This window comes from Podarcis muralis, chromosome 17 (genome assembly GCF_964188315.1).
Source record: "Podarcis muralis chromosome 17, rPodMur119.hap1.1, whole genome shotgun sequence".
NCBI classification, from domain to species: Eukaryota; Metazoa; Chordata; class Lepidosauria; order Squamata; family Lacertidae; genus Podarcis; species Podarcis muralis.
Window position 1 is genome coordinate 33552249 of NC_135671.1, and position 25972 is coordinate 33578220.

The 25972-nt window shown below is 49.3% G+C and overlaps 1 protein-coding gene across 1 annotated transcript in view; it reads left to right on the forward strand.

Annotated features, from left to right (window-relative positions):
• SH2D3A (SH2 domain containing 3A) overlaps positions 1-25972 on the forward strand; it is a 30642-nt gene continuing 4670 nt past the window's right edge. The window contains exons 1-8 of the mRNA XM_028713072.2: positions 1-407; positions 7915-8081; positions 11410-11523; positions 12990-13405; positions 14442-14539; positions 17994-18556; positions 20981-21096; positions 24190-24361. Of these exons, the coding sequence (XP_028568905.2) occupies positions 8076-8081; positions 11410-11523; positions 12990-13405; positions 14442-14539; positions 17994-18556; positions 20981-21096; positions 24190-24361 (1485 nt within the window). The 5' untranslated portion in view covers positions 1-407; positions 7915-8075. The remainder of the gene's footprint in view (positions 408-7914; positions 8082-11409; positions 11524-12989; positions 13406-14441; positions 14540-17993; positions 18557-20980; positions 21097-24189; positions 24362-25972) is intronic.

A 25972-nucleotide genomic window follows, 5' to 3' on the forward strand; every position in this document is an offset into this window, starting at 1 on the left:
CACACTGGCGAGTCGCCAGCGGGTCTGCCGCTTCGGACGGGCCCGGCGAGGTCTGGAGGAGAGCCGCCGCCCGGGCTCAGCAGGTGGCGAGGTCGGAAGGCGAGGCGCGCCCGGGGAAGCCCCTCCCCGGCTGCAGGTAGCCGCGGGGAGGAGGAGACAGCAGGCGCGGCTCGACGGCGAGCAGGAACGACGGGCGCGGCGCCCGGGCCTCGCGTGGAGGCGCTGCCCGGTCGTACTCGCTTCCAAGAGAGCTCGGCAGGAACCGGGAAGCCGCCGCCGGGCTCCCTCGGGGCGGGGAGTTCCGCGGTCCCCACCTTTGAAAAGGTGGGGCTTGCCTGGGAGCCGCGCTCCTTCGGGGGCGCCTTAGTCCTCCTCGCCGCCGGCCTCACCCACCCCAAGGAGGAAAGGTGAGTCTCTGGGTTTCTTTCTGTTTAGTGAAGGGTCGGAGGTTTAGGCTTCTGGGCCGCCTGTCCTTTTCCAGGCGCAGAAAACGGAGCTGGCTCTCTGCTACCATAGATGGGCTTCGGCGGAGCTGCGCGCGGGCGGCCGCGTTTCCTTTCCCACCGAGCGCGCCGTTTCCTGGTCTCCGGACTTGGGAGGGGAACTTCGCGGCTCGACTCGCCGCCGTGCAGTGCCGGATTTACGTAGAAGTTAAGCTATGGCTTAGGGCCCCACTCTCTTGGGCCGCCCCCCCCCAAAAAAAATGTAAAGAAAAAAACCCTGTCTGTACACTTCCAAAATATAAGATAAAAACAAATAAAACAAATAAAATAAAACCTACATACAGCAACAGTGTTTTAATATACCGGTACTTCTTAATTGTATTTCAGTTCAACAATTGCTTTGATAAAATATATATTTTGTTCTGTGCAGATGGCTTTAGGGTTAGGGTCCATAAATTACTATTAGGTCCATAAATTACCATATAGCATATATTCAACACAAAAAACAGCGACAATTTGTTGTTGACAAAGGAGAGCTGGACATATAAAGGGCCCCATTACCTTCAGTAGCTTAGGGCCTCATCAAACCTAAATCCGGCCCTGCCACCGTGGGGTTTCCGTGTGCCAAATTCCAGCTTAGTTTTTGGTCAGAGTTGTGGAGCAGTATCCTTACCTGATATTGCAAGGTGGGCGTGTTTGTGTGTGTATGTGTGTCCCTCTGTCCCCCCCCCCCCCCCAACACAACACCAAGCCGAACTCCACACACAAAGTTATCACCACCCAAGAGCTGCGCAACTTTTGCAGGTTGAAGGGAATTGGACAACATTCAGATACTGCCAGTGGCGTAGCGTGGGGGGTGCAGGGGGGGCCGGCCGCACCGGGCGCAACACCTGGGGTTAGGGCAAATCCACAGGTTAGGGGGCGCAAATCCACGGGTTAGGGGGCGCAAATCCACGGGTTAGGGGGCGCAAATTACTTGCCTTGCCCCGGGTGCTGACAACCCACGCTACGCCACTGGATACTGCTAGTAATGATATGGCCCCAAGTTCGCCCCATGGCATAGTTGAGTAGAGTGGATTTTAAATTGGCACCCCACTTTCTCAATAACGCTGAGCTCAAAAGTGGCACACAGGAATCTGAGAATTGTAAAGCTGGAAGAACACTGCAAACAATGTAATATCAAACACAATAGGTGAAGGTAAAAGGTAAAGGACCCCTGAATGGTTAAGTCTAGTCAAAGGTGAGTAGGGGGTTTGTGGTGCTCATCTCGCTTTCAGGCCGAGGGAGCTTGCGTTTATCTGCAGATAGTTTTCCGGGTCACGTGGCCAGCATGACTAAACTGCTTCTGGCACAGCGGAACACCGTGATGGAAGCCAGAGCGCACGGAAACACCATTTACCTTCCTGCCACAGTGGTACCTATTTACCTACTTGCATTGGTGTGTTTCAAACTGCTAGGTTGGCAGGAGCTGGGACAGAGCAACAGGAGCTCACTCCGTCGCAGGGATTCAAACCGCCAGCCTTCCAATCGGAAAGCCCAAGAGGCTCAGTGGTTTAGACCACAGTGCCACCCACATATGTAAAGCAAACAACAACAACATCCCATTCATCAACACAATCCATACAATTCACTAAAGTCATAGTAACTCACAGTATTGCCAGGATACTTCCTAATCACGTGGAACCTTCCCCATAACTACAAAAAATGAACTGGCTGTTGGTTATAAAATGCATTCGCTGTACATGAATTATAGACACTTACACAGACCTAGAGATGTAAAAAACCATTTCGGGAGGGGTAGGCAAGTTCATTGAATCAGTGGTGGCTGGTCAGCTTCCATTGGCAGTTCCCTCACTGCGAGAAGTGAGGTTACAGGGAACCAGGCAGAGGGCCTTCTCAGTAGTGGCACCCGCCCTGTGGAACACCCTCCCATCAGATATCAAGGAAATAAACAACTATCTGACTTTTAGAAGACATCTGAAGGCAGCCCTGTTTAGGGGAGCTTTTAAGGTGTGATCTTTTATCATGTTTTTAATATTCGGTTGGGCGCCGCCCAGAGTGGCTGGGGAAACACAACCAGATGGGCAGGGTATAAATAAATTATTATTATTATGAAGAAATAATAATCGAGTGAGTGCCTTTCCCTCATCTGCAAGAAATCCCAACCAGTTGAGTCTGGGACCTGAGGCCTTTCTAGGTCTGAGAGTGTGATTTGCAGACAGACTCTTAGTCTTTGGTGACTCCTTCCCTTCTAGGAATCAAAGGCATGACTCTGGTCTGACTGGAGTGGCTCTCAGTTTTTAAGAGGCAGCTGAGAGCTAAAGCTGAACAAGATCCGCATCCTCCTGGGGAAAAGTGACAAGTGAGGTGCGGCAGGGTTCTGTCCTGGGCCCATGGTTGGTCAATGTCTTTATGCATGACTTGGAGGAGGGCGATCAGAATGATCAAGGGTGTGGAAACAAGCCTTATGAGGAACGGTTGAGGAAGTTAGGTATGTTTAGCCTGAAGAAGATGAGACTGAGAGGAGATATGACAGCCGTCTATCTAAAGGGAAGAAGAGGGAACAAGCTTGTTTTCTCCTGCCCTGGAGGGTAGGAGACAAACTAATGGCCTCAAGTTACAAGAAAGGAGATTCTGACTAAACATCAGGAAGAACTTTCTGACAGAAAGAGCTGTTCGACAGTGGAACAGACTCATCCGGGAGTCGGAAGGTTGTGGACTCCCCTTCCTTGGAGGTTGAATGGCCATCTGTCATGAATGCTTGAGTTGAGCTTCCTGCATTGCAGGGGGTTGGACTAGATGTCCTTCAGAGTCCCTTTCAACTCTGCAGTTCTATGATTCCAAGGAAGAATATTTGTGGCCAGTGGGTAAAGGTAAAGGGACCCCTGACCATTAGGTCCAGTCACAGACGACTCTGGGGTTGCAGCGCTCCTGTACAGCTTCCAGGTCATGTGGCCAGAATGACAAAGCCGCTTCTGGCGAACCAGAGCAGCGCACGGAAATGCCGTTTACCTTCCTGCCGGAGTGGTACCTATTTATCTACTTGCACTTCAACGTGCTTTTGAATTGCTAGGTGGGCAGGAGCTGGGACCGAGCAACGGGAGCTCACCCCGTCGCGGGGATTTGAACCGCCGACCTTCTGAACGGCAAGCCCTAGGCTCTGTGGTTTAACCCACAGCGCCACCCGTGTTAATTCATATCAGTGAAGTGGCACAGTTTGTGTCGGGAACCTTATTCAGCTAGCCGCAATCAGGGCCGTGACCGCAATGAACCATGGAACGACTGAGATAATAAATAACGAAATTGGGGAAGTGTCTTCTCTTTCGTGCTTCTGCCTTGTCAAGAAGAAGAAATGACTCATGGTGCTCTTAAGACGATGACACCCCAAACCCTCCTGTTATGAGGCGTGGGAACTTAGAATCATAGAATCCCAAGCTTTTTCAGGCCACCCTCCCCCACCTTGCTTCCATAAACTTATCTGCGTGCAGTGCTCCTTAACATATAAAAACAATATTTCAGAATGGAAGTTTGCACAACCCACTCAGGAAGATAATAACGCAGTAAAATTCAAAACAGTGACAATCAGTTGCACATTTATTCAAAATTCAATTTAAACTACTTAGTTTGATTAATTCAGCAGTGTTAATAAACTTGATCCAGTGATGCCAGCTTTTCAGAGGCTGATGAGCAATGACACCTCCAGGGGCCCCTGCCTCTCACTTGCCTCTTTGCTTCCCCCCCCCCCCGGAACACCCCCTCCCCACTTTGGGAACCACTGTTTTCGCCTCTGCAAGGCCCTAGTTGAGGTGGCTGTGGTTTGGAGGTATAATTAGCTATTTGCTATTTATGGTCAGGGCCCTGCCTTAAAAGGATTCTCATTTAAATGCGACACTGGGAGGATAGAAGGGAAAGGAAACTGGGGAGGAATATGCAGTTACGCAGGCTTAGTTACATAGGCTTAGTGTCAATCGGAAGAGTAGAGTAAAATGCTTTAAATTAATAAATGTGACATTAGGGGGCTGTGCCAAAGGCTTCACAGAGAAGGTCTCCTTCTTTGGAGGTCTTTAAGCAGAGGCTTGACAACCATATGTCAGGAGTGCTCTGATGGTGTTTCCTGCTTGGCAGGGGGTTGGACTCGATGGCCCTTGTGGTCTCTTCCAACTCTATGATTCCATGAAATTGTGCTTTGTGGAGGGATTAGAAAGAAGGAAGAGAGGTGGACTTGTTGTGTAGGTGTTCTGGAAATAGTACTAGGCATAGAGGGCAGCATCTTTTGAGGCAGCAAGGGGACCTTGGAGAGCAAAGGTCAGGGATGCATCTGGACATTTCATTGATTGATTGATTCATTCATTCAGAAGGGCTCCCAGATGAACTTACAGATCATTTTTTTTAAAAAACCACACACACACAACAGAGCACCTGAGGTTATAGGAAGGATGTTTCTCTTTTCCTTGTCTTCAGGATACAGTGGTGCCCCGCAAGACGAATGCCTCGCAAGATGGAAAACCCGCTAGACGAAAGGGTTTTCCGTTTTTGAGTTGCTTCGCAAGACGATTTCCCCTATGGGCTTGCTTCGCAAGAAGAAACGTCTTGCTAGTCTTGCGATTTTTTTCCCGCTCCCCCCCCCTTTTTCTAAGCCGCTAAGCCACTAATAGCCTTTTAGCAGCTAAGCCGCTAAGCCTTTAATAGCCGCTAAGCCGCTAAACTGCTAATAGCACTAAGCCGCTAAGCCGCTAATGGGGTTGCTTCACAAGACGAAAAAACCGCTAGACGAAGAGAATCGCGGAACGGATTATTTTTGTCTTGCGAGGCACCACTGTAGATTCTTTTTGAACCAAACGCCTTTGGAATCAATGGTCAAACCCTGGTGAGAAATGGCCACCCTCCCCATGGAATTAAAGAATCGCGGGTGGTGCTGTGAATTAAACCACAGAGCCTAGGACTTGCCGATAAGAAGGTCGGCGGTTCGAATCCCCACGACGGGGTGAGCTCCCATTGCTCAGTCCCTGCTCCTGCTAACCTAGCAGTTCGAAAGCACATCAAAGTGCAAGTAGATAAATAGGTACTGCTCCGGCGGGAAGGTAAACGGTGTTTCCGTGTGCTGCTCTAGTTCGCCAGAAGCGGCTTAGTCATGCTGGCCACGTGACTTGGAAGCAGTACGCCATCTCCCTCAGCCAGTAAAGCGAGATGAGCGACGCAAACCCAAAGTCGTCCATGACTGGACCTAATGGTCAGGGGTCCCTTTACCTTTACCTTTAAGAGTTGGAAGGGACCCCAAGGGTCATTTATCCAACCCCCTGCAATGCAGGGATCAAACTTGGCTTGGTATGGCTGGATCTCCCTCTGGGGGTCCGCGTGAAGCTGTAAGCACTGCTGTGGCTATTTTCAGTCTGGTGATCTAGGGTGCTGCCCTGGGGCACTCAGTAACCTGCTGTTTTGAAGACACTGAAGATTTCAGTGTGGGGTGGGTGTATTGGTGAGAGTTAGGGAGTTCTGGGTGTATTCAAACAGGTTTTGTTGTGGTTATGTATCAGCTGTGCCTGATGTGGAAATCTACAGGATGGTAGATTTTAAGTGCTCTCCAGGAAAAAGCACACCTGGCCTGACACTGTCTGTCTGTCTGTTTGTCTGTGCCTCTGGCCATCCTCCCTAAGTCAAGCTGCTTTTGCAAGGATTTCCAAAGCTGTTGCTTGTGTGGGTCCTGTGCTGGGAACAATGCAAGAAAAGCTTGAGGGGGGGGGGGAAGGGGAAGCACCCACTGGACGGGAGCATTTCCTCTCTATTGTGTGGCTCACCCTGGCCTCTTTCTGTGTTGATTCTGACCAGCTGGTGGAGCTGACTGTTGTGCCTATTAGCTTGGCAGTGGCAAAGTTGGCTGTGCATGTGCACATGGTGGTGTGTGTACATGTGAGGAGGGGGTCTTGATTTTGGATTCCTTTATTTACATCTATCTGTTAGTGACAGACTCCTGGATAACTTGATTCTGAGATCAGAGCAAGGTAGGCAAGCTAGATGCACCATTCTGCCTTCCCCATCTCGTGTCTTGCTTTTTGATTTTCAAGGCAGCATCCCTTCCAATCAGGGCCATTTAATTCAGTCGTTCTCTCCCTAGGATTCCAGGTTGATGCCTCAGGCTTGCTTGTGAGTTTATTTTGGCTGGAGCCATTCTTGCTGAATCAAATTACAGTGGTACCTCGGGCTACATACGCTTCAGGTTACAGACTCCGCTAACCCAGAAATAGTACCTTGGGTTAAGAACTTTGCTTCAGGATGAGAACAGAAATCGTGCTCTGGCGGCACGGCGGCAGCAGGACGCCCCATTAGCTAAAGTGGTGCTTCAGGTTAAGAACAGTTTCAGGTTAAGTCCGGACCTCCGGAACGAATTAAGTACTTAACCTGAGGTACCACTGTAGACAGAAAGAGTCAATTCTGCCACCTTCACCATGTCTGTTGAAGCAAAAGAACCATTCCCAGTATCTGCTGCAAGCCTCTTATGTTTTTTCCTCATTCTCTTTTTTTAATATACATTTTATTAGTTTTTTTAACATATCATTTCCAACAATCATTTAACATAACTTCTTATCTTATACAATATTTTAGACTTCCGTCAACAACCTCTGAAGATTTTCTGTTCTTTATCACTTGTTCTACATTTCTTAATTTCTCTATTACTTTTAATTATCATTAACTAATAATTCTCTTCATAGTCTTCCTTGCAATATTTTACATAGTCCTCCATACGGAACTTCTTGCAGTCCTACTAGCGTAATCTGTTTACAGTGGTACCTCGGGTTACATACGCTTCAGGTTACATACGCTTCAGGTTACAGACTCTGCTAATCCAGAAATAGTGCTTCAGGTTAAGAACTTTGCTTCAGGATGAGAACAGAAATCGTGCTCTGGTCGGCAGCAGCAGGAGGCCCCATTAGCTAAAGTGGTGCTTCAGGTTAAGAACAGTTTCAGGTTAAGAACGGACCTCCGGAACGAATTAAGTACTTAACCCGAGGTACCACTGTATTACAATTGCTTTTCAGATAGTTCAAATATTTACTCCAGTCTTCTAAGAATCTCTGGTCCCGCAGGTTTCGAATCCTTCCTGTTAATTTATCTAATTCTGCATAGTCCATTAATTTCATTTGCCATTATTTTTCTGTCGGTAATTCTTCTTGCTTCCATTTTCCTCATTCTCTTTACTCCACTTACTCAAGTCTTCCTTACATGAGGTGAAATTGTACCGATCCTCTGGAATTTCTTTTTTATTATTATCTTCTTTTAAACCAGTGTGTTAATCTCTCAATCTCTCTCTCTCTCTCCTCCCCCCCCCCCTGAGGTGGATGAGTTCAGAGGGGACTTCTGGTTGTATGTGACACACTTTTGTGACATCAGTTTCCTCCCCCTCAGTGAGTTTGTAACCTCAGTCTTGTCATCACCTTTCCCGCCCCTTTAAAAGGAAGTGTTTTTTTTAATGCAGGCTGTAGAGTCAGTGGCGGCAGGCTGGAAGGCAGTTCAGAAGCTGGTGAATGGGGAACCGGCCAGAAGTCATTTTCCGTGCAAATTGTCAATGTTTCTGGAGGAGATAGAGACACATCTAACACTGGAGAAGTTGTTTCCTCAACAAGCCATTATTAGGAGATGATGGTATGTCGCACCTTCTACTTATTTATTTCCTTTTTAAATGCATAACTGTCTTCTTTTCTCCAAGAAAAATCCAGGGAAAGTGTTTGGATGGTACCTTTCAGTGTGAGTTAAGTTCCCTTTCTGCTAGAAAATGCGGGACTCAAAACTGTTCGGCTATGAGCTTCTGTATCTGAATAGGGAGAATAGAGCATGGGTAGGCAAACTAAGGCCCAGGGGCCAGATCACCTTCTAAATCCGGCCCGCGGCTGGTCCAGGAATCAGCGTGTTTTTACATGAGTAGAATGTGTCCTTTTATTTAAAATGCACCTCTGGTTTATTTGTGGGGCATAGAAATTCATTCACTCCCCCCCACTAAAAAAAAAGTCTGGCCCCCAACAAGGTCTGAGGGACAGTGGACCGGCCCCCTGCTGAAAAAGTTTGCTGACCCCTGTTTTAATGTGTTGTAAATGGCTTTGAGATTTTTTCCCCTTTAAAATATAAAGCAGTATAGAAATAAAATTAATAATAATAACAGTAAGTTCCATTGCAAAAAACCTGTCTAGAGATTCTGTTGTGCCGACCGTAACCCAGGTTTAAGAGGTGCCATTTGGCGATTAGCTTATATACCTGAGTTTCTATTTCCTCCCCCCCCCAATAATATTTATTATTTTCAGTAAATGAACATAGTAAAAAAAGGAAAAGATTAACCATAATACATACAAAAAAAGAAAAGAAAAAGAAAAAAAGGGCATACAACTCATTACCACTTAATTAATTAAAATTAAGTACCATCCATCTTCATAAACATAGTATATGACTTCCTCAAATCTCTTCCGTCTGAATTTCTTAGTAATTATATGTAGCAGTTTCCAATATCAGTGTTTCAAAAGACCATATCACATATATACCTGAGTTTCTAAGACTGGTCAAGGGTGGGGAAGAGGCTGTCAATGCCTGCAAATCCCAGCGCTTTACTTCCAAGTAAGAGAGAGTGCAGATACAATGAAGCCCATTTAATTGGGTTTGAGGGTGGGGCAGCATCAGAGTCCCCCCGCACTGTTGCATTCTTGGAAGCAGAAACACTCTAATCGAGCTTCTAATTCAGGTGGTACAATGGGGACACCCAGCTAGAATGTTGCTTGGAGTGGGAGTGTTTAGGAGACTCTTTTCCCCCGGTCAGAACGGAACGGTCTTTCAGATTCCTATGAACAATGGCGCTACTGATCATGGCCGTGCAGCCTTAAGATTGAGAGGCGATTTTAGCTGGAAAATGTTGACCAGCTTGTTGGGCAAGGGATTCATGTCATGCCTTTTCGGCTTCCGTTTCTTCACCTGCACTGAGCCGGCTTCTGAAGACAGCACTGCTATTATTTTCCAACACTCCATTCCTGTTAATGGTTAATTCCATCCCTAGGCAAACAACTCCAGAAAGAGAAAGTGCTTGTTTCTTTCTGGTAGGTTGTCATGGCTCCAGGTTGCTGCTGGCTGTTATCTCCCCCCCCCCCCCACCTGCTCCTGCAGGGCCAACCCAAGAAGTTTACCTGTCCCAAGCAGGTACCCTGTGAAATGGAGGGGATAGGAGTGCACCTCTTTTCCTTCTTGCAACATTGCAGAGCATGTTGGCATCACAACTATGAATATGTACACTGTGTTTGGTCCTGTGATAGGAATTTTGAGGTCTTAGATATATGTTAAAATGTTCATAAGTGTACCAACCAAGCACGTACATAGATCAGCACAGGAAGACCGACCTGAAGCCATTTTGATTCCTAAACTGAGCAAATGTTTTCTCTGCAAGGTCAAAGTGGAAAAGCCTCCCCATTGTCTTTTCCTTCACAAATCCTGTCTTAAGGGTATGTCTGTGTTTGAATAGAGTGTGAGCCTGTGACATGGCCCAGGAACTAAGTATTTATCACTACAAAAGACTGGCCAGGCTCCCCAGGCAATCCAATCAAGTAACCTGCCAGACAGGCGATAAACAATGACAGCAGAAAAACAACATTCAAATTTCTCTTTTAAGACCGCCTTTTTTGTGATGGAGGGGACAGTCCCTCTGTGATAGAGGGACGCGGGTGGCGCTGTGGGTAAAACCTCAGCGCCTAGGACTTGCCGATCGTCAGGTCGGCGGTTCGAATCCCCGTGGCGGGGTGCGCTCCCGTTGCTCGGTCCCAGCACCTGCCAACCTAACAGTTCGAAAGCACCCCCGGGTGCAAGTAGATAAATAGGGACCGCTTACTAGCGGGAAGGTAAACGGTGTTTCCGTGTGCTGCGCTGGCTCGCCAGATGCAGCTTGTCATGCTGGCCATGTGACCCAGAAGTGTCTTCGGACAGCGCTGGCCCCTGGCCTCTCGAGTGAGATGGGCACACAACCCCAGAGTCTGTCAAGACTGGCCCGTACGGGCAGGGGTACCTTTACCTTTACCTTTTTTTCTGTGATGTAGGTATGATGTATCTGAGGGGTGGTCTTAGGTTACACCCCTTCTGTAATGTATGTATGATGTTTCTGAGGGTGGTCGTGATCTACAGGGTGGCAATTTCAAAAGTCTATATAAGGGTGGGCACCCCTTTGTTCTGGGTCCTCCTCCTCTCTCTTGCATGTGGGAGGAGCACCCTGTTGCAACAGATCAATAAAGGTCAAGCTTACTAGCTGCTTTGCTTCTCAATATTCTCTGGTTGGCCTCTGTTATTCTCTCCTACCAACAGGGAACCAATGTAAGGACTCTATATGGGCTCTTGGATACCCCATAAGGGAAAAGGGCAATTTTTGTTTACAACAGTCCACTGTCTTCTGTAATGCTTTCCCCCCATTTATATCCCACAAGAGTTCAAGATGGTGCAGCTGATTCTCCCCCTCATTTAATCCCCACATCAACCCTGTGTGGTAGGCTCGACAGAGACATAAGAGAGTTACTGGCCCAAGGCCACTCACCGAGCTCCAAGGCTGAGTGGATCTGCCAGTCCTAGTTTGGGCACTTGAACCAAGATGCACTGCTGGAATCTACTTATGCAGGCAACTCTCAACTTAGGCAGGGGTTGCCAGGCAAAGCCAAAATTGTGTGTACTCAAAACACATTGCCTTCAAGGGTGTTGAGATTGCCAAAGTCTTTTTTACTTGTTTTTGACCCCCTTTTAAATATTTTTTTTGCCAAGCATGTAAAGCTGAATGTGCACAGGTTTTAAATGCATGTAAGCTACGAGTTACCTGGACTAACATTGCGGACTGTTTACGTTGTACATCAATATTTTCTTATACGCAGCTTAGCAGTTGTTTTATGTCTTGTGCCCCTTGCCTGGTTAATGGCTTCTCCTTCTTTCTTGCTCCAATTTAAATCACTTGGCATCTGAGCAGAAGAATATGGAACTGGCTAGTGAGAAGCTGAGGAAGGAGCTGGAAGAGGAGTTGAAACTGGACCCCGAGCAACTTCGCAGCCACGCCTGGTACCACGGCTGTCTGCCACGCCAGGTAATAGCCCACAGATACTGTGGCGGTGAGCTGGCGGAGAACTTAACAATGCTTTCCTGGGACTGTCTCTTAACTCTTGGAAAGTGTAGAAATCTGCCGGTAGTACCCTAAACTGTTCTGAATGGCGAAGGTCTGCTTCTCCCGATGTATTCGTGATTACTTGTGCCATTTCTCTCCTGTCCATCAACTAAGTCCTCTGCATGGTTCACATCTGAACAAAACAATAAAATGCAATAGAAAATGTAGTGGAATTCAGCGCGATGGTATTACTCGTAATGCCTGTCCGGCTCAACGCAAAGCCCTTTACAAAGCTACCTTAATCCTCATTGCCTCTTTCGGAAGTTTGGACAAAGAGGAGGCGCTGTTTCAGCACAGAGAGCAAGCACAGTGGTGGTGAAATCATAGATGAAGATGGTTCTGTGCCTCCAAAGTGTGCGGAAGCTGCAAATTCCATGTCCTCTCAAAGGGGGTGGGGTGGGGAGATCATAGAATTGTAGAGTTAGAAGGGACCCAAACAGCCACCTAGTACAACGCCCTATAAAATCTCTTCCCACTGTGGATTCCCTATGGCAGAGGTTTTCAATCTTTGGCAGCCTCTCTCTTTCAGACACCCTCCCTTGTGGAGGGTTCCTCCAGCCTCCTCTCCACTCTGCTTAGGAGTCCTCTGGGCAGCCACTGCTGCCGCCCCTGGTCTGTAAGCTGCCCCCCCCCCACCAGAGGCACCATCCGCCTGCAGAGCTTGTAGCCAAGTCTGCTGCAACAAACAGCTGTGCAAGCCTTTGGGAGGCAGAGATATGCAAGAGGGCATCAGAGGAGGGAGGGAAAGAAAGAGGGACAGAGGCCAGTGTTGCCCACGGCACCCCTGACCAGCATTCAAGGCACCTCAGGGTGCCACGGCATGCTGGTTGAAAATGACTGCCCTGTGGGCTTATTGTGTTCAGTAGCTGCAAGGTTCTCTCCTTTAATGGTTGTCCGGAAGGGAAGAGTTTTGATGGGTGCATATTGTATCTGGCCCAGAAGGGAGATTGATGTAGCTGTCAAAGGTATGAGTGTCCTGTAGCAGATTTGGTCTCCTGCTGATGGACTTGCAGTACCTCTCCACACTGACTCCTTAGATCCTACTAGGCAACCCTCCTTTCTTTCTACATTGGTACCTCGGGTTACAGACGCTTCAGGTTACAGACGCCGCTAACCCAGAAATAGTACCTCGGGTTAAGAACTTTGCTTCAGGATGAGAACAGAAATCGTGCTCTGGCGGCGTGGTAGCAGCAGGAGGCCCCATTAGCTAAAGTGGTACCTCAGGTTAAGAACAGTTTCAGGTTAAGAATGGACCTCCGGAACGAATTAAGTTCTTAACCTGAGGTACCACTGTACACTGTTTTTGCTCCTGATCCCCTCGGCCACCTCCAACCGCAAACTAAGTTCCTCCCCCCCCCTCTCTCCTTTGTTTTCCTTTCTGGCCTTAGGAGGCAGAGTCTCTGCTGCAGGACGACGGAGAGTTCCTCATTCGTGACTCACGGTCCAGCTCCGACGACTACGTCCTGTCGTGCCGCTGGGGTGGCCAGGCCCTGCACTTCAAGATCATCCGCGTGGTGCTGCGCCCCCGGAAGGGCTATTCCCGCACCCTCTTCCAGTTTGAGCAGGAGCAGTTTGACAATGTGCCCGCCCTGGTACGCTTCTACGTGGGCAACCAGAAGGCTATCTCAGACGCCTCGGGAGCTGTGGTGTCCCGGCCTGTCAACAGGAGCGTGCCCCTCCGCTGTCTGAAGGAGCGGTACAGTGACACTGGCCAACCCCCGGGGCCGGGCAGGGTGCCCCTTCGGCGCTTCAGCTTCCGTGCAGCTGCAGATGTGGAGGACACGGGAGACGGGAGCTTGCTTCGGTGAGCAAACAATTGCTGTGGGAGCTTTGTCTTGGGGGAGGTTGTGATGGTGGGCATGGCATAGCTTTCTTGTGGTGCGAATCTAAGCCAGTGCCGAATGGGACTCCCAAATCCCATTCCCAGCCAGCGTGGCCAATGGTTACGGGCAGGGCTTTTCCCCCCCAGCTGGAACTCAGTTCCAGCATCTCTCAGGTGAGTTCTGGCACCTCTCAAGTGGGCACCATTGCCATTCTAAGAGAACGAAGGAGTTGTATTTTTCTAGAAAAATAGTACTGGCTAGGGGTGAATGATAGGTGTTGTAGTTCAATGACATCTGGAGAGCCACAAGTTCCCGTGATTTAAGCAGGCCAACTTGGAGGAAGCACCACTTTTAGACCTACGTCTAAATAGCTGTGAGCAATTCCCTGGTCTCGTTCAGACATAATTCCAAACCATAGTTCAGTGCTTCAGAGGGCTTTGGGCATGCGCTCTCCCTCCTCCCCTCCCTTCTGTCCAAGTATGAGATAAATGTGTGAATTGACCTGCCTTGTGTTGTGGCTCTTGAAGCCTTGTCAGTGTGATTTCCATTTGTATGTGAGTCTTAAGCACAGAGCCTAGGACTTGCCGATTAGAAGGTCGGCGGTTTGAATCCCCACGACGGGGTGAGCTCCCGTTTTTCGGTCCCAGCTTCTGCCAACCTAGCGGTTCGAAAGCACAAAGTGCAAGTAGATAAATAGGTACCTCTCTGGCGGGAAGGTAAACAGCGTTTCTGTGTGCTGCTCTGGTTCGCCAGAAGCAGCTTAGTCATGCTGGCCACATGATCTGGAAGCGGACAAACGCCGGCTCCCTCGGCCAATAAAGTGAGATGAGCGCTGCAACCCCAGAGTCAGTCACGACTGGACCTAATGATCAGGGGTCCCTTTACCTTTACTTAAGCATTATCTGGCAGCTGGTCCACACATTCAAGTGGCTTTTCTTCAGGTTTTTGAAAGGTGGTGTTGGTGGGCTGGAATGGGTTGGTCAGCCAGTCATTTCCCTCTTATCTGCCCCCCCCCAGGACAAAAGATCGAAGTGGAAGTGACCCCAGTAGTCTAGACCAGTTGGATCGGAAGCCGTCCTTGCATGGTGCCCAGTCGGACAGCAATTTGCTGACAGGTGAGTGACGTGGAGATGGTAGGCTGAAGATCAGCAACTCAGCACAAGGCAGCTTCTGTTTGTAATGCTGGAGGTGGGTAAGCAATGGTAAAAGTTCAGTGCAGTTATTACTAGACTTAAAAGAGGAAAGCTTACTGGGATATTTTCCACTGTCCAGTTGTTCTTGGGCTTCCGGATCAGAAGGTCGGCAGTTCGAATCCACTTGATGGGGTGAGATCCTGTTGTTCTGTCCCAGCTCCTGCCAACCTAGTAGTTCAAAAGCACACCAGTTCAAGTAGATAGATAGGTACTGCTGTGGCTGGAAGGTAAATGGCGTTTCCGTGTGCTCTGGCACTCGTCACAGTGTCCCATTGCACCAAAAGCGGTTTAGTCATGCTGGCCACATGACCTGGAAAGCTGTCTGTGGACAAACTCCAGCTCCCTCAGCCTGAAGTGAGATGCACGCCGCAACCCTGTAGTCGCCTTTGACTGGACTTATCTGTCCAGGAGTCCTTAACCTCTTTATCTTTACCTTCTGTCATCCAGCTTGAAAATAGACATGATGTTTCACTTTTTATTTTTTCATGCGAAAGGAGAGATTTTTATTCTGTTCAAAAATCATGGAATTTGCCAATGAAAAAACAACAACCCAAAAAGGTCCTACTTTAATGGGTTGAGAGCAGTAACAACAAAAATAAAATAAAAATCCAAACCACACTTCAGAACCAGAGTAAATCATGGATTGTTTCTCCTAGGCTGTAAATCTTGGGACTTTGAAGAACAGCCCTTCTTGGGCTGTTTTGCTTATTTATTTAGAAGAGGTATATGAGGACAGCAATTATTGCTGCTGGAATGGGTGCCAATCGAGAAGGACAGCTGGGTCACAGAATCATAGAATTTTAGAGTTGGAAGGTACCCCGGGGTCATCTAGTCCAACCCCCTGAAATGCAGGAATCTTTTGCCCAACGACCCTAAGATTAAGAGTCTCATGCTCTACTGAGTGGGTAAAGCAGTGGGCATCGTTTCAGCTCTACGATAACCCAGATTTGTATATTTGAATATCAGCATCATTGGCCAACGACTAATACGATGATCTGGGTTTGATGGGCTTAATTTGAGAGTTGGAGCTTACTGCCCGTCAGGCTGCAGAGGAACCAACCCCCACAGCAGGTTGCCAGGAACCAGGGTGGATTTGATTTCAATCAAATCAAATCGATTTAAATCACTTCAAAAAACATAGACAAATAATTATGAAATTATTGTGAGGTTTAATAAGTTAACTGCTTATATTTGGACAACTTTTCTGCTGTACTTTATTGGAACCAATCCTTATTTTCTGATGAATAGCCTTTGGACTATAATGTAATCTAAATAGAAAACTATCTTTAGAAAGATTTTTCATCCAAAAGCATTTTATTTTAAAAATCCAATTTAAATTTTAAAAAAATAAATCCAATTTAATTTTTTTTAAAAAGCTATTTTTAAATATTTTTTTTAAAAAAAATCATTGATTTTTATCCACCCTGCCAGGAACGGATAAGACAAGGAAAAGTCCTTACCATCTACTTTTTATTCAATATTTACAGAGAAAGGCTTGGGAATGCAGCCTCTTGGAATAATGGCGTTGTCCCAGGTCATCTCCACCCCCCTTCTCTCCCGCTTCCTCATTCATCATCTCTTCTACCGGTGGCGCTGAGGCCCCTTTGCTTCTGAGCCCTTTGCTCTCCTACTTTTAAGGCTCGCCAGGTTCTGGGAGATGGCGGGTCTGGAACATAGCTGTCAACTGTCCCTTATTTGGCGGGAAACTCCCTTATCCCAGCACCGTTTCCCGCTGATGTCCCGGATTGATGATGTCCCTTAAATTTCCCGGGTTTCATGCTCGCCCAGCTCGGGAGGGAAGCAGCGGCTCAGGGTCCCCGCCTTTAGAGAGCGCGCGTGCACGAGCTGCCGCATCTCTGTCTCTCCCTTTCCCCCCTCAGGGGTGCGTCATGAGGAGACAGGTGGCGGCAGGTGGGCAGGCAGCCTCTCTCTTGCGAGACTTCCGCTGCGCTGCCAGGGGAAGCCGGAGGTGGCAGCGGCGGTGGAGACGGCAGCGGTGGTGGTGGCGGTGGCTGAGGAGGCGGCCTGAGGGAGGAGGAAGAGGAGAGGATGAGGAGGGACGCAGAAGGGTGGCGCTTCAGCGGCCGCCGTGGTGCTGCAACCGCCTCATGCCGGGCTCGCGGGCGAGAGTCTCTCTCCCTCCCTCCCTCTCTCTCGGGCGGGGAAGGGCCGATGGAACTCCTTGCGCCAGGATGACGGCAGCCCCGACATGCTGCTTAGCATACCCTCCAACCAGTGCAGCATCTTAATGTAGTGATTTCCCCCTCTGCATCCCTTTCATAACTCTATTTTTATAAATCATTTGTCCATCCATAGTTCAAATTTTTACTACAAGCTTTCTGTCAATCCTACCAATGTATGTAACTCTTTACAATAGCTTTTCAAATAAATTATAAACTTTCCCCATTCTTTATTAAAGAGGTCCTCTTCCTGGTTTCTAATTCTGCCTGTAAGCTTTGCCATCTCAACGTCGTTCATCAGTTTTGTCTGCCCCTCTTCTTTGGTGGAAGTCGTAGACCCTTAGGATCATCTAGTCCAAACCCCCTGCAAAACACAGTCGCAGCAAAAGCAGAATGGCTTCATCAGTGCTGGATTTATGTCTAAGCTAAGCAAAATCCCTTATTTTGGCTGTTGATCCCTTATTTTCGAGGCTGCTGGTCCCTTATTTTCAAATCTGTAAGTTGACAGCTATGGTCTGGAAGGCTTTCTAGTGATAGTCAGCCAGCTGCTCTGTCTCTGCCTCATCCTCTCCCATTATTTCCCTACTTTCCCCCTCCTCTTCCTCTGAGCGGTGATCCCCCCTCAAACCCCTGTTATAATTCTGAACTGTCTTCTTCTGGAAGGTTCAGGCTGGGGAGGTGGTCTCCACCATTCCAGAGGAGGGCAACCAAAATGGTCAAAGGCCTAGAAACGATGCCTTATGAGGAACGGCTAAGGGAGCTGGGCATGTTTAGCCTGGAGAAGAGGAGGTTAAGGGGTGATATGATAGCCATGTTCAAATATATAAAAGGATGTCATATAGAGGAGGGAGAAAAGTTGTTTTCTGCTGCTCCAGAGAAGCGGACACGGAGCAATGGATCCAAACTACAAGAAAGAAGATTCCACCTAACATTAGGAAGAACTTCCTGACAGTAAGAGCTGTTCGACAGTGGAATTTGCTGCCAAGGAGTGTGGTGGAGTCTCCTTCTTTGGAGGTCTTTAAGCAGAGGCTTGACAACCATATGTCAGGAGTGCTCTGATGGTGTTTCCTGCTTGGCAGGGGGTTGGACTCGATGGCCCTTGTGGTCTATTCCAACTCTATGATTCTATGATTCCTCCTCTGCCCAGTCCCTGACACTGCGTGGACTTAGCGCCTGTTCTTTCTTCTGACCCACAGGTAGTCCAGAAACATCACCTGGAGCCCAGGACCGGTGCCAGCTCCCTCCCCTGTCTCCTGCCTTCCGCACAGGCAGCGACCCTGTCCTGCGGCCCAACGCCCTGAAGCCTCGCCCACTGGGAGGTCCACCATTGAGCGGCTCTGAGGGACGACTCCACTCCAAGGCTCCACCCAAACCTTTGAGGGCCCCGTCCATGCTGGTGAACGACTACTGCGAACTGGTTCCCAAGGCTCCCGAAGGCCCCGGGAGCCACGTGGAACGTCTACGGAAGGAAGAACGGTGGCGGGGCCAGGCCTACATCACAGAGACGTCCTTTGGGTTCCTGGACACGGACGGGGCACCTTCTACCCTCCCCCCCACGGCGGAGGCTGCCGAGGAGCCAGAATTCGAATGGCCCCTGGTAGAGACCACCTCCTCCTTCCAGCCTCGCCACTTCAAGTCGCTGCTCTTGGCCCCTGACAACAAACCTCTGGAGCCCAGCGCCCTAAAACGTCTCAAGGACCTGTTTGCCCAGCACGACTGCCGGGCAACTGCCCTACACATTCTCCAGGTAGACTGCCAGGTGAGAGAGACCAGCGGCAGGTGGGCGGGGGACACACGACAACAACTTTTCACTTTACCATTCGTCCCTGTGATCTCCTGCCCCCACCTCAAGTATGGCACATTTTGGGCCTTTTATAGATGATTGGTTTTGTCCAAACCTGTCCTGAGAGCTCACTGCTGAGAAGGGACTTGAATGCTGATCAGTAGTATGTTCTCTGCTGCCTCACCACTGTGGCTGGTTCTCAAAATATTTCGGCCAGGAGGTGTTTTTTTTGGTTGGGGGGTGGATTCCCCTTCTCACAATGGGGTAGGGGCTAAATCTAGGTATGAGAGCTGGCTTCCAGCTCAGTATCATGGCTAGGCAATATCTGGTTTTCAGTATTGCAGTATATCACCAGCTAAACATCTCAATATACTGATACAGTGGTACCTCGGGTTACAGACACTTCAGGTTACAGATGCTTCAGGTTACAGACTCCACTAACTCAGAAATAGTACCTCGGGTTAAGAACTTTGCTTCAGGATGAGAACAGAAATCGTGTGGCGGCGGCGCAGCAGCAGCAGCGGGAGGCCCCATTAGCTAAAGTGGTGCTTCAGATTAAGAACAGTTTCAGGTTAAGAACGGAATTAAGTACATAACCAGAGGTACCACTGTACATCATAATATCTGAAATGAGAATGGAACTATGGAGAGGCATTGGCTGGCTTCACAGTTTTCCCCACATTGTGATTTTTACAATAGCGCGCACACACAAACACACACCATGATTTGCAATATATTGCCAGGTCAGAAATTATGAAAATGATATCATGATGTCAACTTCAAACCAGTTTTGGGTGATATAGCCATATATCACCCAGCCCTATTCTAAGCTGGGGGGTGGTTCTATTTTTGCCCAAAGTTGTTGACCTCCCCCACTCAAAATCTACACTTTCGACATGGATTGCTATACATTAGGATTTTCCCGGACATTTCAGTGAAATGCAGAATAGAATCTCTTCTCTTCCCATAAGCATAAATTGGAAAGCTTTCGCTCTTTTTAAGATGATTCAAAAACTGAAAGATGGACTTTGCCAAGAGCTTTTGTCGACTGGCTAGACCATCGTTTATGTGACCAACTGCTCTGTGGCTCACAAAAGCTGATATCTTTGTTGGCCTACAAGATGCCCCAAGACACTGTTGTTTTTAGTGTAACAGACTGACACACAGCTATCCTTCTGAAGCTCACTCAGAGTCCACCCTAGGTGGTAAAAATATAATAATCTAAATAATTAAGGATGAAATCTGCCTTGGTTAAGAGGTAGGTAACCTTTGTCTTAGGGACGCGGGTGGCGCTGTGGGTTAAACCACAGAGCCTAGGACTTGCCGATTGGAAGTTCGGCGGTTCGAATCCCCGCGACGGGGTGAGCTCTCGTTGCTCGGTCCCTGCTCCTGCCAACTTAGCAGTTCGAAAGCACGTCAAAGTGCAAGTAGATAAATAGGTACTGCTCCGGCGGGAAGGTAAACGGCGTTTCCGTGCGCTGCTCTGGTTTGCCAGAAGCGGCTTAGTCATGCAGGCCACATGACCTGGAAGCTGTACGCTGGCTCCCTTGGCCAATAAAGTGAGATGAGTGCCGCAACCCCAGAGTCGGTCACGACTGGACATAATGGTCAGGGGTCACTTTATCTTTACCTTAACCTTTGTCTTTAGTACATCTCAAGACAGAGAGAGATGCGTGGTGTTGCCCTGAGAACTAAACATGACAAGGTGGAGGTTTATTTTTCTTTTAAAATCAATGAATAAATCTTGGAGCAGAAAGCTTTGGAGCCAAGATTTCCCTTCCTTCAGAACTTTTGCTTATTCTTGCACACATGCTATTTAAGGCACTGTTTTAATTTGGTTTAACAAAATAAAGCTGCCTCATTCTGAAGAGATAGGTTTGCTTTTAAGCCAGAGATTCATTGTGAAGTTTTAAAAAGCCTTATGAAGGCAATGGAGAGCCATGAGGTTGGAGCTGTGTTGTACAGAGAGCAGGAGTGGTCCATAGGAAGCGATGTGGGGAAGGCCGACTCGTTTTTAAATGGAAAAAAATGCATGTGGGTTGCATTTTTGCATTCCTACATAGTGCGACATTCAAAGAAATGTTCTGATTCCTAAAATGCCTGATCCCTCCTCTCTCTAATGGACCAGGGAAGGTTCTCACACGCTGGGTCCCAAAAATGATGATTTTACTACCACATTGTGTTCGTGTTTAGTTCTTGGGTTCCCACCTGAGCACTTCTCATTGTGCACCTCCAGTCACAGAATGCGGATTTTTATGCTTGCTTACCTCAGGTGGGAAGCACGATATCTGTGGCAGCCCACAAGGGAAACCGGCCTGGGGAGCGGAATGGAGGGAGGGAGGCCATTGGCTGCCTCAAGTTCCTCACCATTTCCCCGAAATGTCCCCCTCTATTCTTCAGGTTGCCAGAATCATTGGAGTGTCCAAGGAGCAGCGGCGGGCGATGGGTGTCAGCTCAGGTCTGGAACTCATAACCCTCCCTCAAGGGCATCAGCTGCGGAAAGACCTGCTGGAAAGGTATTGACATTTGGGAGTGGGCAATGGAGCAGCAGCGGGTGGTGCTGTGTGTTAAACCACAGAGCCTAGGGCTTGCCGATCAGTAGGTCGGCGGTTCGAATCCCTGCAACGGGGTGAGCTCCCGTTCCTCGGTCTCTGCTCCTGCCAACTTAGCAGTTCGAAAGCACATCAAAGTGCAAGTAGATAAATAGGTACCACTCTGGCGGGAAGGTAAACGGTGTTTCCGTGTGTTGCTCTGGTTCGCCAGAAGTGGCTTAGTCATGCTGGCCACATGACCCGGAAGCTGTACGCCGGCACCCTCGACCAGTAAAGCGAGATGAGCACCGCAACCCCAGAGTCGGCCACAACTGGACCTAATGGTCAGGGGTCCCTTTACCCTTTACCTTTAATGGGACAGACCCCACAAGAGGGGAGGGTGGCATTTCTAGGATGACCACAGCTACCCCAGAAGTTGGTTGCTTATGGCTCATGCAATTGCTCTGTGTGTTTGTGTGTGTGTGTGTGTGTGTGTGTGAGAGAGAGAGAGAGAGAGAGAGAGAGAGAGTGCGCGCGCGGGTGCAGGGGGCAACCAAGTCAGTATGGAAATTGTAAACTTTGCTGATGAATGTATTGGGAGGCGGAAAAGAATTTTCCTAGGCTGAGTGTTCATGGGGCCCTGAAATACTTTTGTGTGTGTTGGCTGCATTTTTCCTCCTTCTAGGGCTTGAGATGAGTATGCAGAGCTGTTTGCCAAGTGGAAACATGTTTGAGTGGGAAATCCAGCAAGGGAAAATCCAGCAGGAGGGTTTTTTACGGGGAGTCACCCAGCCTCTGGCCAGACAGAGCTCCAAATAAATAGCTAACTTAGCACTGTGATCTTGTAACTACTCGGTGAGAGGTTACCGCTTGGCAACTGGTTGGCTGTATTCACTTGAATAGTCTGAGCAACAAACAGCAGCACAACCCTCTATATGCACCATGTTGAGTTTCACACCTGGGCTGTGATGCGATCCTGGCTAATCTGAAAACCTGAGTGTTTCCCCCAAGACTAGAAATCACATGTGCAAAATTCAAAGCCTCGAGAGTTGAAACATTTGTGGTGGGAAACTCAAGGTGTGGAATTGAAATTGGAGCGATGGGGAGACAGGCCTCAAGCCCTCTCCCTGCCACAAAACTGCTGCTGTGCTCCCGAGTTTGGAGTGTTTACTTATTAAAATTTATGCTACACCTTTGTGATACGGTGGAGTGGCTAAGAGGCTAAGGATTTGGGGGTGTGCCTGGTTCTGAGTTCATGCGGTGCCTTAGGCAGACTCTCTCAATGTAACCCCCACAGCTGCATTAGGGGAATAATCTTACTTGCCTACCTTGCAAGCTGGGTGCCAACTTGAATAAAATATTTAGGGGGTGAGGTAAGCCTCACCCCACATAATCACATGATGTGCACACACCATTTGAGTGGCAATGTCCATCAACAGTGGTGGGGGGCAACCTCCTCAAATATTTTATGGGGGGGTCAAAGGGACCTCAGCCCCCAAGAATTCGCTTCTGTGTTTGCAAGGGTTTGTGATATAATGTGGTTGTGATGTTACTTGATCACTCAGCAGTAGTATAAAATTCTGTTCTTCCGCTGGTAGGTGATGGGATTAAGAATTCCCTGAACTATGGGTATATTCAAACACATTTAGCATTGGATAAGATGGGAGTAAGGGACGCGGGTGGCGCTGTGGTCTAAGCCACTGAGCCTAGGACTTGCCGATTGGAAGGTCAGCAGTTCGAATCCCCGTGACAGGGTGAGCTCCTGTTGCTTGGTCCCTGCTCCTGCCCACCTAGCAGTTCAAAAGCACATCAAAGTGCAAGTAGATAAATAGGTACTGCTCCAGCAGGAAGGTAAACGGTGTTTCCGTGTGCTGCTCTGGTTTTGCCAGAAGTGGCTTAGTCATGCTGGCCACATGACCAGCTGTCTGTGGACAAACGCTGGCTCCCTCGGCCTATGGAGCAAGATTGCTCTGGGTGCAACCCGAGAGTTGTCCGCGACTGGACCCAACGGTCAGGGGTACCTTTACCTTTAAGATGTCCATTTTTTGTGGCGCAGCACCCTCTCGTGGTGATTTCATGGGAGGACAAAATAAAACTCTAATCTGTCATTGCTTCTGGGCGACAGCCCAGATGTCATAGAAAATGGTACTCTAGACCAGTGTTTCCCAACCTTTTTTGGGCAAAGGCACACTTGTTTCATGAAAAAAATCTCGAGGCACACCACCATGCCAGATGGGGAAAGGTCACTTTTTACTTATGTAAAAAAAAATAAAAAAAAATAGTAACAGCATAGAAGGTAATGGTTAGGCTAGCATCCCTCTTCCAAATATGCTAGGTTTTTATTTGCAGGGACTGTTCTACATGGGAAAGCATTCAGCACTGTCATTCTCCCATCTGCCATCTGAATTGGTACTATTCTGGGTCAACTTACTCTGCTGCATGTGTAGATGAAAATGGCACCAAGTGTGGGGGAGGGGGCAGAACAGGTTTCAGATACAGGATATTAAGCATACACGTACTTCAGATTGAACTGGTTGCTTGCTTTGCAAGTTTTCATTTCCCAAATGACTGCCTTGGCAAGCGCAATACCTACCAGGCTCAACGCTGGTCTCGCGCTGCCGCTTCCCGCGCTCTCAAGGACCCGGGAGGAGGAAGGCGTGAAGGGAATCCCGAAGGCGCGAAAACCTCGCGCATGCGCAGGCCTTCCGCCTGCGACAGCCCAGTAGGCCGGCCGAAGCGAGCGGCGATGGGATGTGGGAGCTCGCTCGCCGCCCCGCGTGTGCCTATGTGGGGCACGTTACAGCCCCGTGACGTCAGTGCCATGCAGGCAGCCAGGCAGGCAGACGGCGAGAGCCCCGCGCTGGGCGGCCTCTCCTCGCCACCGCCGCCCCGCCTCTCGCCGCCCGACTCGCCCGCCTCCCTCCAGGCAACATCTCGCGGCACACCAGGCAACGTCTCACGGCACACTAGTGTGCCGCGGAACACCGGTTGGGAAACACTGCTCTAGACTGTGTTTGTTTTGAGGGCAGCAGCGACCCCTGTCTGTCCACTCAAGATTCCCCCTTTGCCAACCCTCAGGCACCACCTCATCGCTCTAGGCATCGCTGTGGACATCCTAGGCTGCACAGGGTCCCCAGCTGAGCGGGCGGCCATTCTGCACAAGATCATTCAGCTGGCGGTGGAGCTGTGGAAGTCAGCGGGGGACCTCTTTGCCCTCTCTGCTGTGATGAAAGCCTTGCAGCTGCCGCAGGTGAGACGAGTAGGGGAGTGAAATGAACAGTAAGGCATTTGCCAACAATCTGGTCACAGGATCTGCTGCAGGGGATGGAAAGCCAAGGCTGTGGAGCAGCCGTTTGCCCAGAAGGATTGTGTAGTGGGCCACGGACAAGCGTGGCCCTTCGGAAAAGCCAGCCCTGCTCGCACTTTGTGTGTTGTGGGGGCCTGACTTGCTGTTAGATGGCTGTCGTGATCTCTCCTCCCCTCATCCCACTTTCATCTGAAAAACAAGTATCAAGTTTCTGGGACTCACTGAAGGGTATACAGTGGTACCTCGGGTTACATACACTTCAGGTTACAGACTCCGCTAACCCAGAAATAATACCTCGGGTTAAGAACTTTGCTTCAGGATGAGAACAGAAATCGTGCTCTGGCAGCACAGCAGCAGCAGGAGGCCCCATTAGCTAAAGTGGTGCTTCAGGTTAAGAACAGTTTCAGGTTAAGAACGGACCTCCGGAACGAATTAAGTACGTAACCAGAGGTACCACTGTAATGTGCTTTAGAACATGAGAGTGTGGGTATTTTAACAGAGCCATGTTTCCTCAGAATGGGGAGGCTTCATCCCAGTTGTCAACATCTGTCAGAGCTGCCCTAGGTCCCAGCTCACAAAGGACCAACGCCGGTTCGTTGTTATATAAAGCAGCCTTTATTTAAGCTCAGCTTCGCTTTTACATCCGCGGCGCACAGCTCTACGTCTCAAACTCTAGACCGCCGAAGCTCCGTCTGAGTCTCCTCCCCCCAGACACCAGTTTAAGACTCTAGCCTTGCTCCACCTCTTCCTTTGCTCTTTCCTCCTCTGGGTCCGCCTGTCCGCTGGGGTCTTGCCCTTCCTAGACTCTTCTGACGCTGAGTCTCCTGAGTCTTCCCCCTGCCTCCGGCAGGCTTTAGGACCTGGTTCCCACTCCGGGTTTTCTGCTGTTCCGCGCGCCTGTACATTTGAACTTGGCGCGCGCGCCCAGCCGGCCACCTTCCTCCTGACCGTTACACTGCTCCTGTCACTGCTTTCCCCTTCGGGGATGCTAGCTGGGTCTGACCTCCCCTCCTTTCCCCCACTTTCCGACAGGGGCGTGGCCAGCCCTGACTCCTCTTCCCTCCCTGCTGGAGGAGACGCTGGCCCTGACACATGGGACTCTTCCCCCCCACTACGCTCTGGTGGGGAAGCTGGTCCTGATCTCCAGCTACTGCTTTGGGAGTCTCCGCTGGCCCCTTGCTTCTGGTGCGTCCCCCCTGGGACCCCCCTTGCCCTGGCCATCGGCGCCCCCTTCTGGGAATCTTCTGATTTACTGGAGAGGCTTATGGAATCTCTCGGGTCACTGTCATTCTGCCCTCCGCTGCCCTCAGATTCTTCCCCTTCGCTCTCCATTTCCTCTCTCCCCTGTGGCTCTGCTCCTGAGCCCCTGACAGGAATTCTTCTGACGTTTCATTAAAAAGTCCCTGCTCATGGTATGTACAAAGTTATACCTCAGTAAATCTGCACGTGCCGATAATGCCAGCCCTTATTTTGGTCCTGAACTTGCCCTTCAAGGCCAAGAGGTTTCGGGCTCAGAAAAAAATGTGATGCCAGTGAAAGGGATTGAATTTGAAT